The sequence below is a fragment of the Scyliorhinus canicula genome, chromosome 2 (assembly GCF_902713615.1).
Source record: "Scyliorhinus canicula chromosome 2, sScyCan1.1, whole genome shotgun sequence".
Taxonomy (NCBI): domain Eukaryota; kingdom Metazoa; phylum Chordata; class Chondrichthyes; order Carcharhiniformes; family Scyliorhinidae; genus Scyliorhinus; species Scyliorhinus canicula.
Window position 1 is genome coordinate 207,962,722 of NC_052147.1, and position 13,136 is coordinate 207,975,857.

At 46.7% G+C, this 13,136-nt stretch overlaps 1 protein-coding gene across 1 annotated transcript in view; it reads left to right on the forward strand.

Moving 5' to 3' along the window:
- Window positions 1-13,136, forward strand: part of ubr3 (ubiquitin protein ligase E3 component n-recognin 3) — a 466,944-nt gene that overhangs the window by 125,019 nt on the left and 328,789 nt on the right. Inside the window, exons 17-18 of the mRNA XM_038790293.1 lie at window positions 1,913-1,998; window positions 11,932-12,073. Of these exons, the coding sequence (XP_038646221.1) occupies window positions 1,913-1,998; window positions 11,932-12,073 (228 nt within the window). The remainder of the gene's footprint in view (window positions 1-1,912; window positions 1,999-11,931; window positions 12,074-13,136) is intronic.

A 13,136-nucleotide genomic window follows, 5' to 3' on the forward strand; every position in this document is an offset into this window, starting at 1 on the left:
ACCTTCCGCGCACCTCGCACACTTGTCCTCTATCCCGAAAAACGTGCTCATCTTAGCCGCTGGCATGTGGGCCCGGCGGACTACCTTAAATGGTATGAGGCTAAGTCTGGCGCATAATGAGGATGTGTTAACCCTGCTTAAGGCATCCGCCCACAGACCCGCCACTCTCTCCCCCCTCAGCTCATTTCCCCCCTTCCCCTTTAGCTCCTCTATCTGAGTTTCCTCCGACTCCAGAAGTTCTTTGTAGATATCTGATACCTTCCCCTCTCCCACCCATGCTCTGGAAACTACCCTGTCCTGTATCCCCCTGGTGGCAGGAGCGGGAAGGTCGGAACCTGCCTTCTCAGAAAATCCCGTACCTGCAGATCTCAACCCATTATCTGCTGGCAGTTTAAATTTCTCCTCCAAATCCTTCAAGCTGGGGAAGCTCCCGTCTAAAAATAAATCTCCCATCCTCTCAATTCCTGCTCTCTGCCATCACTGAAACCCTCCATCCAGCCTTCCCGGCACAAACCAATGGGTTGTTGTAAATCGGGGCCCAGACCGAAGCTCCCTCCACTCTGCTATATTTCCTCCACTGCCCCACATACACTCAGAGCCGCCATTACCATCGGGCTTCTGGAGTACTGGCCTGGCGAGACCCGACACCCCCCCCCCCCCCCCCCCCCCCCCCCCACCACCACCACCACCACAAACCACCACCACTACCCACTGTCTAATCATGGCTATATTCGCCCAGTTTAGTTACAAAAGTTCGGCAGCGCCAACCCACCCCCACCCCGACTACGCTCCAACTACACTTTCTTCATTGCAGGGTTTTACCTGCCCAAACAAAGCCCCAAATCATTTTATTCACCCGTTTAAAAAAGGCCCTGGGGATAAAGATGGGGAGACACTGAAAGACAAACAGAAATCTGGGGAGGACCGTCATTTTCACGGTCTGTATCCTCCCCGCCAGTGACAGCGGGAGCATGTCCCATCTCCGAAAGCCCTCCTTCATTTGTCCTACAAACCGGGACAAGTTTAATTTGTGCAATGTCTCCCATTCCCGTGCCACCTGGATTCCCAGATAGTGAAAGCTCCTTCCTACTATTCTAAACGGCAGCCCTCCCAGTGTCTTCTCTTGCCCCCTCGGCTGGATCACGCTTTTCCCCATACTCAATTTATACCCCGAAAATCTGCCAAATTCCCCTAAGATCTGCATAATCTCCCTCATCCCCTCTTAACGGGTCCGAAATGTACAGGAGCAGGTCATCTGTGCAAAGCGAGACCCAATGCTCCAGCCTCCTCCCCGGACCAGCCCTTTCCAGTTCCTGGAAGCTCATAACGCCATAGCCGATGGTTCTATGGCCAGAGCAAACAACAGTGGAGAGAGGGGGCACCCCTGCCCTTTACAAACCCCGTTTGGTCTTCCCCTGTCAGACTCAAAATGTTAGGTTTTCCTTTCTCCACAAATGCTGTCAGACTTGCTGAGATTATCCAGTAGTTTCTGTTTTTGTTTCAGACCTGCAGTAATTTGCTTTGATCAGTTTGTTTATGTACAGTTTGAATATGTAATTGTCCTTGGTCATCTTAACAATAGTTTCATTCAAGAACATAAACATGTATCTGGCAGAATCCTAACATCATCTATACAGTCTGGTGAAATATTTAAAAATCTGATAATTGAATCTTGTAGTCACCTTTTAAAATCTTGTCAAGGCTATGAAGTATTACTTTCTGCAAATGCCGAATATCTCTGTGAATTGTAACAATTTTCATAACTCTATATTGTTCATGAATCAGGCTATTTGATTTTCTGAACTACAATCTAGAAAATATTATGCGGTAATAAATTTTGTGTCAAAAATGACAATTTGTATTAATCTACAGGCTCCATCAGTACCTTAAACTGTATTCACTTTTATTTCAGGAATGACAGATGATGAGATCCTGAGAGCCGAAATGGTAGCTCAACTCTGCATGAGTGACAGAACACACAGCACATTATTAGACTTAATATCCTTTTGAATGAGTTCGGAATTTGGTACAATGAGGTTGTGTTTTGGCAGCTAAACAATTAATGCAGTTCTGCAAACATTCATACTGGACACTTATTTAATGTATTAATTTGTCAAGAAGTATAAAAATTGATTCTAATGTAGACATTGGTTACCAGTATTTTAGTTCCATATTTTATAGTGTCTAGTTTTCTTGAAATACTCTAGGTTTAATTTTTAAAGTTTATAAGTTCACATCAATCTGCTGCTGTCCGGAGAGATTGAGCATTGAAAATGCACAATAATTCTGGAGTTGTCTGTTGCTGACTTTTCTCAACTTCAGGAAACAAATTTCCAGGTGAAAAAGCTTATGCATTGGGATCAATCTCCACCTATCGCTGGCCCTCTGCCCAGCCAAACTGCTTCACTCCCCACAACAGTATAAATTTGACCCTATTTCCACTTCTCTCCAGCTTTGACAAAGAGTAATCCAGACTCAAAACATTAGCTCCATTCTCTCTCCACAGATGCTGTCAGACCTGCTGAGATTGTTCAGTATTTTCAGTTTTTGTTTCAGATTCCAGCATCTGTAGTAATTTACCTTTCTCTTTTATATACCCTGGGAGAACCAGTTTCATTCAAGAACATAAACATTTATCTGGCAGAATCCTAACATCATCTATACAGTCTGGTGGAATACCCTAGGGTGGCACGGTAGCATTGTTATGAGCACAATTGCTTCACAGCTCCAGGGTCCCAGGTTCGATTCCCGGCTTGGTTCACTGTCTGTGCGGAGTCTGCACGTTCTCCCCGTGTGTGCGTGGGTTTCCTCTGGGTGCTCCGGTTTCCTCCCACAGTCCAAAGATGTGCAGGTTAGGTGGATTGGCCATGCTAAATTGCCTTTAGTGTCCAAAATTGCCCATAGTGTTGGGTGGGGTTACTGGGTTATGGGGATAGGGTGGAGGTGTGGACCTTGGGCATGGTGCTCTTTCCAAGAGCCAGTGCAGACTCGATGGGCCGAATGGTCTCCTTCTGCACTATAAATTCTATGATTGTCTATAACCTATTGTTGATGGTGGGTCAAATTCCAATATAGTGCTAAGCTTTAATGCTGTCCATTGCATGTTGCCATCACTATTGCTTTTATCTGCCCGAAACAGAGTTAATGATTTAAGTTCAGCAGGGCTAGCATCTTCTGTAACTAAATTCATTAAAGCTTGCATCAAGTACTGTGTGTTACTGTTGGCAAAGCAAAATTGTGCAAAGATTTTTTTCCAGCTTTCATCAACAAAACAATCCATAGGCATAACTATTTGATGTTAAAAATTTCTTCTTGGCGCCGAGGTCCCTGGTTCGATCCCGGCTCTGGGTCTCTGTCCTTGTGGAGTTTGCACATTCTCCCCGTGTTTGCATGGGTTTCGCCCCCACAACCCAAAGATGTGCAGGCTAGGTGGATTGGCCGCGCTAAATTGCCCCTTAATTGTAAAAAAATGAATTGGGTACTCTTTTAAAATTTAAAAAAAAAAATTCCTTCTGTACAGACTTGTGCTTATTTCGGAGCTTAAACTGGCATTCAACCCGACAATATTGGCATTTAACCCGACAATATTGGCTTTCAACCCGACAATATTTCATGAGCTTTTGAGCTTGCTCTTCTTATTCATGAAAGCCTGACTTTTCAACCTTGCCCCTCGCCTGAGATGTGGTGATCCTCAGGTTAAATCACCACCAGTCAGCTCTCCCCCTCAAACGGGAAAGAAGCCGATGGTCATCTGGGACGATGGTGACTTTACCTGACCTTATCTTACCTTCACTTGCAGCCTGGAGACGGTTGCCATGTTTATATAAACCTGTTAATATTGTGGGGCCTCTCAATCGGCCCATTCAGTCCCCATGCGTTCCCCCAACCCAAACAACAAATGTCCCCCCAGCCACAAACAAAGAAAACCACTCCCTCTCTGCACCAGTCGTGCCCCCCCCCCCCCCCCCCCCCCCCCCAACCACCACACACTCTGCCAACCTCTGTGTCCCCCTGTACCCCTTCATCCCCACCTCTCCTCCCCAATGCTACCCACCAGAAACCTCTCATGTTAATTTACTTCAAACATTGCACCCAATGTTGGGTGGATAAGAAGTTACAACAGTTTTACCTTAACACAGATAACTTTAAAAAATAATAATTTAAAGTGCCTCAGAATTTGTTTCCAATTAAGGAAAGAATCCTGCACATCTCTTGGTTTGTGGGGGTGAGACCCATGCGGACACTGGGAGAATGTGTAAACACCACACGGACAGTGATCTGTGGCCGGGATCGAACCTGGGACCTCAGCGCCGCGAAGTAGTAGTGCTAAACATTGCTCTGCCATCAAACACCGATAACTAACTAAAGCCAAGCATTATAACCTGGCACAAACATAAACAGTTCTCCTCCCTCCCTTAGAACAGCAGCTCCAATTTGCTTCACAGATGATCCACCCAAGTTCTATGTTCTCTTGAGACCCACAATCCATGGTCCCTTAGGAACTTAGTCGCCTCCTCCAGTGTATCAAAGTAATGTCCTTATCCCTCAAATGTGACCCACAAATGAGCAGGATACAGCACCCGAACTGCACTTTATTCCTGAATAGGGTCGCCGTGACCTTATTGAACCTGACCCGCTGCTTGGCCAGCTCTGCTCCCATGTCTTGCTGGTGTGAACTACTTGACCTTCCCAGGTATACTGCCTTGTCTCCTTCGTCCGACGCAGGATCTTCTCCTTGTCCAAGTGGCAGTGTAGCCGCACGATGACCACGCTCGGCGGCTCTCTTGCTTTCTGCCTCCTCCTCAGCGATCTATGTGCCCGATCCACTTCAGGAGGTTGGTCAAAGACCACCTCCCCCACGAGCTTCTTGAACATCCGAGCCACATATTTTGCAGTCTGTGTCCCCTCAATCCCTTCAGGCAGCCCCATGATCCCAAGATTCTGGCTCCTGGAGTCATTCTCCAGGTCGTCCACCTTCTCCCATAATTTCTTCTGTACCTCTGCCATCATCAGCATTTTAGCCTCCCAGCGAGGCCAAACGGTCCTCGAGGTCGGCCACTGACTATTCCACCTTCTGGAGCGACGCATTCTGTGCTTCCAGCCTCTGCTCCACTCAATCTCGGGCAGCTCGGATTGGCTCTGCCACCATAGCCAAATCTTCCGAGACCTCCTTCCTGTGCTGCTGTTGACCATTGTGTGGGCAGCGACGCCAAAGGGCTGTCCATCATCTTTTCCTCTGTCGCACCTTGAGAATCCTCCTGGTCTGACTGTTGCCCATTACTTGTTGCACTCCTCGTTTTGTAGGGATTAGTCATTCCTTGCTGGAGGAGACTCACTATTGCCTTGTTTTCCTCCGACATAATACTCCACAAAAAGGGCAAAATGGGTCAAAAAATGTAATCTCGGTCAGAGAGCCAATTAATGTGCGACTACTCACTCCATGGCCATCACTGGAAGTCACCAAAACATACAGCTCTTAATCCAGTTTAAAATTAGTAAGGCATAGTGTAATACTTGGCTTTATAAAACAGATTTTCTCCAGTTGGAACACCTTCAGTCGGCTGAATATTTCCAAACAGCTGCATCCACTAGGCTGTTCCAGCCTCTTGCCTTCAGACAAGACTGCTCTGCTTTATTTTTTAAAATATTATATTTCCAATTAAGGGGCAATTTAGTGTGGCCAATCCACCTATCCTGCACATCTTTGGGTTGTGGGGGTGAAACCCATGCAGTCATGGGAAAAATGTGTACACGCCACACGGACGGTGACCCGGGGCTGGGATCGATCCTGGGACCGTGGCGCCATGGACAGCAGTGCTAACCACTGTGACCCATGCCGCTCTGTCTGCTCAGCTTTGAATATTATTCTTTTTTTTTAAACTATCCTACTGGATAAGAATTGTGGACTCAGTCAGGCAGATCCGAATTCAACTCCTCTCTCTTTCAAAGCTTCTGCAAACTCAACCCACCTCTGCCTTTCTGGGCTCCACCCAGCAATGAACTGATCTCCCTAAGCTGAAAAACAAATGATCTCTGCAGGCTGCAAAAGCACATTAACTCCCCAGAGACCTGTCCAGTCATCCACATTCCTCTGGTCAATTTCACCTGCTATTTCCTAGAAAAAACAGAATCCTTTTTTAAACACTCGCTCTAATATACAGATTTGCCAAATACTGACCCCGCCCATGATGGGCAGGATTCCGATTGCGATGTCTTTCAAGATTGTATTTGAAAGACATCAGATCCTTGGAGAGGGATCCTACAGCATCTATTGGGCGTGCCATAGTTCGGGCACAATGCGGCCGCTAGATTGCACCCCACGTTTTAACAAGTGTTCTAAAAGTCTCAAAATTTTCAGCATTTTCAAACAAAATCAGGCAAAGCTTTCCAAAAATTGACAATTCTATGTGAAAAGAAGTTACGAATATGAAGATGTGAACCAAATTACCGAAGTTTATGCTGATGACCATGCAAAATAGTGAAATTTAAAATAAAAATCTTTATTATTGTCACAAGTAGACTTACATTAACATTGCAATGAAGTTACTGTGAAAATCCCCTAGTCGCCACACTCCTGCGCCTGCTCGGGTACACTGAGGGAGAATTCAGAATGTCCAATTCACCTAACAAACAGGTTTTTTGGGACTTGTGGGAGGAAACTCACGCTGACAAGGGGAGAACGTGCAGACTCCGCACAGTGACCCAAGTGGGAATTGAACCCGGGACTCTGGTGCTGTGAAGCAATAGTGCTAACCACAGTGCCACTGTGCCACCCATAATTACAAGTAACAAATTTTTCAGGCTTAGCGATAGTAAGGCCATGTATCAACTTTTAGAAATTTTTATTTATAAACTTCAATCAATCAAAAACCGGTCTTCTCTTTAAAGATTGTAATTCCGTAAGCATTTAAAAAATTTTTAATTTGTGTTTATAGCAAAACAGAAAAGGTCAAAACACACAGGAAACATATACACAAATGTGAGGCAGCCATGTCTACGTGCTGCCTCATTATATTAAAACCTACCAAGGGTGTGTTTGAGGCCACAGAGGTGTAACCTGTTAGTTACCGTGACAGCATCAATGAAATCCCGCCCCCCCGGTACATTTTGGTCTCCCCCCCCCCCCCATGAAATTCAAGAAATCTTAAACGTTCCTCATGAGGTGTTCCCCATATGCCTTCTATTTTCATTGCAACATATTTTTGTACTGCTCAGATTCCAAAAGTGGGAAGGGAATTGATGACCACCAGGCAGAGCAAGAGGACTAGGTAGGCAGTGCAGGAATCTCCTGTGGCCATTCCCCCGGAAAACAGATGTACCACTTTGGGTACTGTTGAAGGAAATGGCATCTCAGGGGAAAGCAGCAACAACCAAATTGTTTGCACCACGGTTGTGCTGCAGAGGGGAGGAATAAAGAATGTCAGAATGCAATAGTTACAGGGGATTTAATTGTAAGGGGAACAGATGGGCGTTTCTGTGGCTGCAAACACGTCTCCAGGATGGCAAGGCAGGCTGCCTCCTTGGTGCTAGGGTCAAGAATGTCTTGGAGTGGTTACAGGACATTTCGAGGATGAACTGCCAGTGGTTGTGGTACACATTGATACAAACAACATAGATGTAAAGTGGGATGAGGCCTTCTCCCCCGACAGTGAACCTGGAGGCAATCAGAGAGTCCCGTGCACGTTGGCCCAGGCGCAAACGTAGTGTGGCCCCTGTGTCTGCCCGGGTCCCATGTCCTGCCTATCCCCGCCCTCTCCCGCATCCTTCTCGTAGGATGAGAACAGGCGTTCATCCTCCTCCTCCAGCACGTTGCCCCTCTGCTGCCCGATGTTGTGGAGGATGCAGCAGACTGCCATGATGCAGGTGACCCTCTTTTTGATCATACTGGAGGGCCCCTCTTGAACAGTCCAGATACCTGATCCGCATCTTCAGGATGCCGAAACACTGCTTGATCATGCCCCTGGTTGCTGCATGGGCGTTGTCTTAATAATAACCTTTTATTGTCACAAGTATGAAGTTATTGTGAAAAGCCCCTAGTCGCCACATTCTGGTGCCTGTTCAGGTGAGCTGGTATGGGAATTGAACCCGCGCTGCTGGCCTTGTTCTGCATCGCAAACCAGCTGTCCAGCCCACTGAGCTAAACCAGCCATCAAGTAGCGTGTCTCCTTGTTGGTCTGTGGCCTCTGAATAGGCGTCATCAGCCAGGACTGCAGCGAAAACCCCTCCGTCGCCCAGGAGCCAACCCCCCAGACAGAGGTGCACCTCGAAGAGGCCGAGAAACGTCGAGGATGAAGGGGCCTTGGACACTGCCCAGGTATTGGGTGCAGACGTGTATGATGCACATCTGATGGTCACACACTAGCTGCATGTTCATCGAGTGGAACCTCTTTCGGTTTGTGTAGAGCGGCCTGTCATCTTCAGGTGCTCATAGGGCGACATGCATCCTGTCGATCACTCCTTGGGACCGGGGCATCTTGGCGATTGCGGTGACCCTGCTGCCCGGGCATTCTGGTGGGCTTGGTCCAAATTGAAATGGATGTATTGTGCCGACTCCACAAGAAGGGCCTCTGATGGCGCGGATGCACCTGTGCATCAAGCTCTGAGAGATCCTGGACAGGTCCCCTTTCAGCTCCTGGAAGGAACCCGTTGCGTAGAAGCTCATGGCGACTGTCACCTTAATGGCCAGCTGGAGAGGGTGTCCTCCCCCATTCCCCTGCAGTGCCAGGTGCGCCATGATCTTGCAGATAGGTCACACTGTCCCCCTACTCAGCCGGAGTCTTCAACGGCATGCCCAGTTCGCCAGGTCCTCAAATAACAGGCACTGTCAGTTCACACGAGGCCTCATGTGGCGCCTTCTTTGCACCTCCTCTTCCTCCTCCTCAGCTGCTAGGTGGCCGGCTGTCCATCCTCAGCGGCTGCCTCCTGTTGCTCTGCTGCTGCATGCTTTGCGGCTGCAATTTCCTCCTCCTCGAGCAGCTCCAGCTTGTACAGCCGCAGTGCATCCCCTAGGACTGCGGCGACTAGGAGGAAGGCCACCACTGATGTTTGTAATCCTAAATCCATTATCTGCAAGGGGTGAAAGGCAAACATGTTAGCATGGTGCATACCCCTGTGCCCACCCATGTCCAATGGGCTACACAATGCCCCTGGTTCGCACTTCGGACTCTGCCCCCCCCCCCTCAAAATCCCCGCACCCATGCCCCCTTGATACGGGGGGGGGGGGGGGGGGGGGGGGGGAGCTCTGGCTCTTGCATCCATCCCTGCTGCCAGGGCAACTGTCAGCTGGTACTGCCCATGCCAGCGGTACGCTCCGCTGCCCCCCTGTAGGGGCTAGTGTGGCCATTGCCCTTGGGCAGACTGCATGATGCCCGTCTGCAGATGGTGGCCAGTTTGGGAGGGGGGGGTGTGGCAAAGGGTGGAGTACGGCAGTGGGAGCTGGTTGCATGGGTGGTGGGGTGAGAGCACCCATGCGGCCGGTGGCATTCTGCAGAACCAGGGGTCAAGGTGCGTGGTCAGTGTGGTGCGCAACAAGATGGCTGTCTTGCAATACGCAGCAATGGCGCTTCGTGCCTGGTCACACCCAGGGCCGGTGCTAGGAATTGCGGGCCCAATTAGAAAAGTGATGGCGGGGCCCCTACTCTACAAAAGTAAAAATTTATGTATGTTTATATTTCGTGTAGTATGCTCATCTTTAACCAAAAAAAAACATTAAATGCTTGATATACTAAAATTTTGAAAGACAATATGAAAGTTTTATTTTTTTAATCAGTTTTAGTTTTGAAAAACTTCTTTCACCTGATGCGACTGTTAGAATACAGAAAAGGCTTCAAACGGTAACTCTGTCGCCGCTGGCACCTTAAGGTGCGGGGCCCAATTTGATAAAATTGGTCAAATAGGCTTAAAACCGGCCCTGGTCACACCCAACCCTGCCAGTGTTGGGACCGGCAGCCCATGGTCGCACCTCTCCGTGTCCTACTTCACCCGCCGGTTTCTCAATTTTTAAAAGCGCAAGTGAACCTTGTCGTCTGGAATTCGCCCCAGTTGAGGCCCCGGAGAAGACCGGGTCAGGTTAGCTGATGATATGCCAATGGCGTTTACTGTACGTGCAGAGTGGATTGCCTTGTTGAGGCACTGGAGAATTGTGATTTGGTGTGAAATCGGCACGATTTTCGCATCAAAACCGATTCTTCGTCCAATCGCGTTTCCCGATTCTGGCATCAGCCAATGGAGAATCCCGCCCACAGTTTTTGGCCTTGTACAGCACAACTGTATTATGCAATATCTTCTGCAGTGCATAGTGTAATGTTCCTGTCATAAGATATTTGTAACATTTCATGGCACTTGAGATATCCCTTACTCCCGATGTATTTATAGCAACCTGATTCTAGCCTTCAAGTAGGAACATTCCTCCATCCACTTGACTTGTGGTCAGTTCTTGGACGTACCTCCCAGGCTCAAATTGTCCTTCCCCTCTTTCTGTGTTTATAAACTTAGAACATAGAACATAGAACAGTACAGCACAGAACAGGCCCTTCGGCCCTCAATGTTGTGCCGAGCCATGATCACCCTACTCAAACCCACGTATCCACCCTATACCCGTAACCCAACAACCCCCCCCCCCTTAACCTTACTTTTATTAGGACACTACGGGCAATTTAGCATGGCCAATCCACCTAACCCGCATATCTTTGGACTGTGGGAGGAAACCGGAGCACCCGGAGGAAACCCACGCACACAGGGGGAGGACGTGCAGACTCCACACAGACAGTGACCCAGCCGGGAATCGAACCTGGGACCCTGGAGCTGTGAAGCATTTTATGCTAACCACCATGCTACCCTGCTGCCCCAGTTTAGTAATTGTGAGGTTTCTAGCTCTGATCTACTGACTTCTCCAACATCATGGATGTTCCCTAATTATGACATCCCACTGTGCACCTCTGGTATTAATGAAATGTCTTGGTAAGCAGGCTCCCAAAGTCCCTTTGAAAATAAAATCTATCACCGGGGAATGCAAAACCATAACTAGATGTAGCGTGTGATTTTTGTTCAACTTGTAACTATTTTCTCTGGAGACATGCGGTTTATTTCCCAATATCTTTCTGTCTTATGCTTGTTTTGTCTCTTGCTTCCCCATTACAGTATCTTTCGCTAATTGTCTGTGCCCATGCCTTTGTTTTTTTTATTGTGAACATTTGTGGCTGAATCTCACTTTGCCTTTTTCCTTTGTATCTCACTCGTTTTTATCTTGTTCGCTCACATCGGTTTCCAACCCAGCTTTTCCACCACACTATTTTTATCTGTTACAGTCTCTTTCACTTTCTGAAGCTTATGAAGCAGAACATGGAAGCTACAATGTGATGGGGTTTGAACAGTTATTTCTTTCTCTCACACTCAGACTTTTCAGAAGATTTTACCTCAGGAAATCTTTAAAAATGAATCCTTCAGCTTTTCATCAAATAATGTTGCAAAGCTGTAGAAATTTGTAGAAGCTAAAGAAATCCTTTCTTTTGATTAGTTGACTGTAGAGCATTAGATTGCTGTTATCCTGGCATTAAAATTTGGGCTATTTTCAAGATTGATGCCTTTGGGAAGTGAGAAAGAGGGAAGAACTAATATATAATTGGAAGGAGCACTCGCTCAAGGCTATAAGATACTAATTGACTTATTGTCATAATATTAAAAATAAAAAGTAAAGTCCAAGATGACCAAAGTCTGCTTTCCCCTTTGAGGGGAGAGCAAACTGGTGGTGATTTAATCTGAGGATCACCACACCTCAGGGTGGTGAATAATATAGTTGCGTGCTCACTTACTCAAAATCTAAGTTGTTTCCTAATTGATTTATTTCTGAGAGAAATGTAACTTGTTGAAACTTTAATGTTTTCAGATTTTTTGTTTATTCTCAGGATTTTTTTTTCTTAACTTGATTTGTACATTCCTGAAAACCCCAACCCAAAAAGTGGCATTATTCCAGGTAGCTACTATTTCGAAACCATGCTTTCTGCTGTTGCAGATTTTAAAGCACCAGCCTTTGAGCCAGGAGGATCTATGCAGCAGGGAATGTACACACCCAAAGGTATGGCATTATACTTGTAGCTGTTTTACCTGAAACTTGGCAGATAGTTTATGAAATTAACTGTTTTAATATGACATGCAATATTTTAATATCGAAGATCTACAGATTGTTCTCATCTGCACTGTTGCTCAAGATTAGATTTCTTACAGGCTTCAACAGAGAAAATAGCTATCTAATGTAAATTTTTTTGAGACTTCCCATCATTTTTTCAAAATGAAAATTTATACACTGCACACATTCCTAACCTGAGTAATGTCTTAATTTTCTTGTTTTATTGGGGTCGATATAGTTCATATCTTCCAAGACCAGCACACCCTTCCTTAGATACGGGGCCCAAAACTGCTCACAATACTCGAAATGCGGTTTGACCAGAGCCTTATATAGCCTCAGAAGTACATCCCTGATCTTGTATTCTAGCCCTCTTGACATGAATATTAACATTGCATTTGCCTTCTTAACTGTCGACTGAACCTGCACATTAACCTTAAGAGAATAGTGAACAAGGACTCCCAAGTCCCTTTGCGCTTCTGCTTTCCGAAGCATTTCCCCATTTAGAAAATAGTCTATGCCTAAATTCCTCCTTCCAAAGTGCATAACTTCACACTTTTCCACATTGTATTTCATTTGCCACTTCATTACCCACTCTCCTAGCTTGTCCAAGTCCTTCTGCAGCCCCCTTGCTTCCTCAATACCACCTGTCCCTCTAGAGATCTTTGTATCATCTGCAAACGTAGCAACAGTGCCTTCAGTTCCTTCTTCCAGATCATTAATGTACATTGTAAAAAGTTGTGGTCCCAGCACACCACTAGTCACTGGCTGCCATCCTGAAAAAGACCCCTTTATCCCGACTCTGCCTTTTGCCAGTCAGCCAATCCTCTATTAATGACAGGAGGATCTTACCCTGAACACCATGAGCTCTTAACTTATTTAACAGTCTCCTATGCGGCACCTTGTCAAAGGCCTTCTGGAAATCTAAATAAATCACGTCCACTGGTTCTCCTTTGTCTAACTTCCTTGTTACCTCCTCAAAGAACTCTAACAGACTTGTCAGTTGTGACCTCCC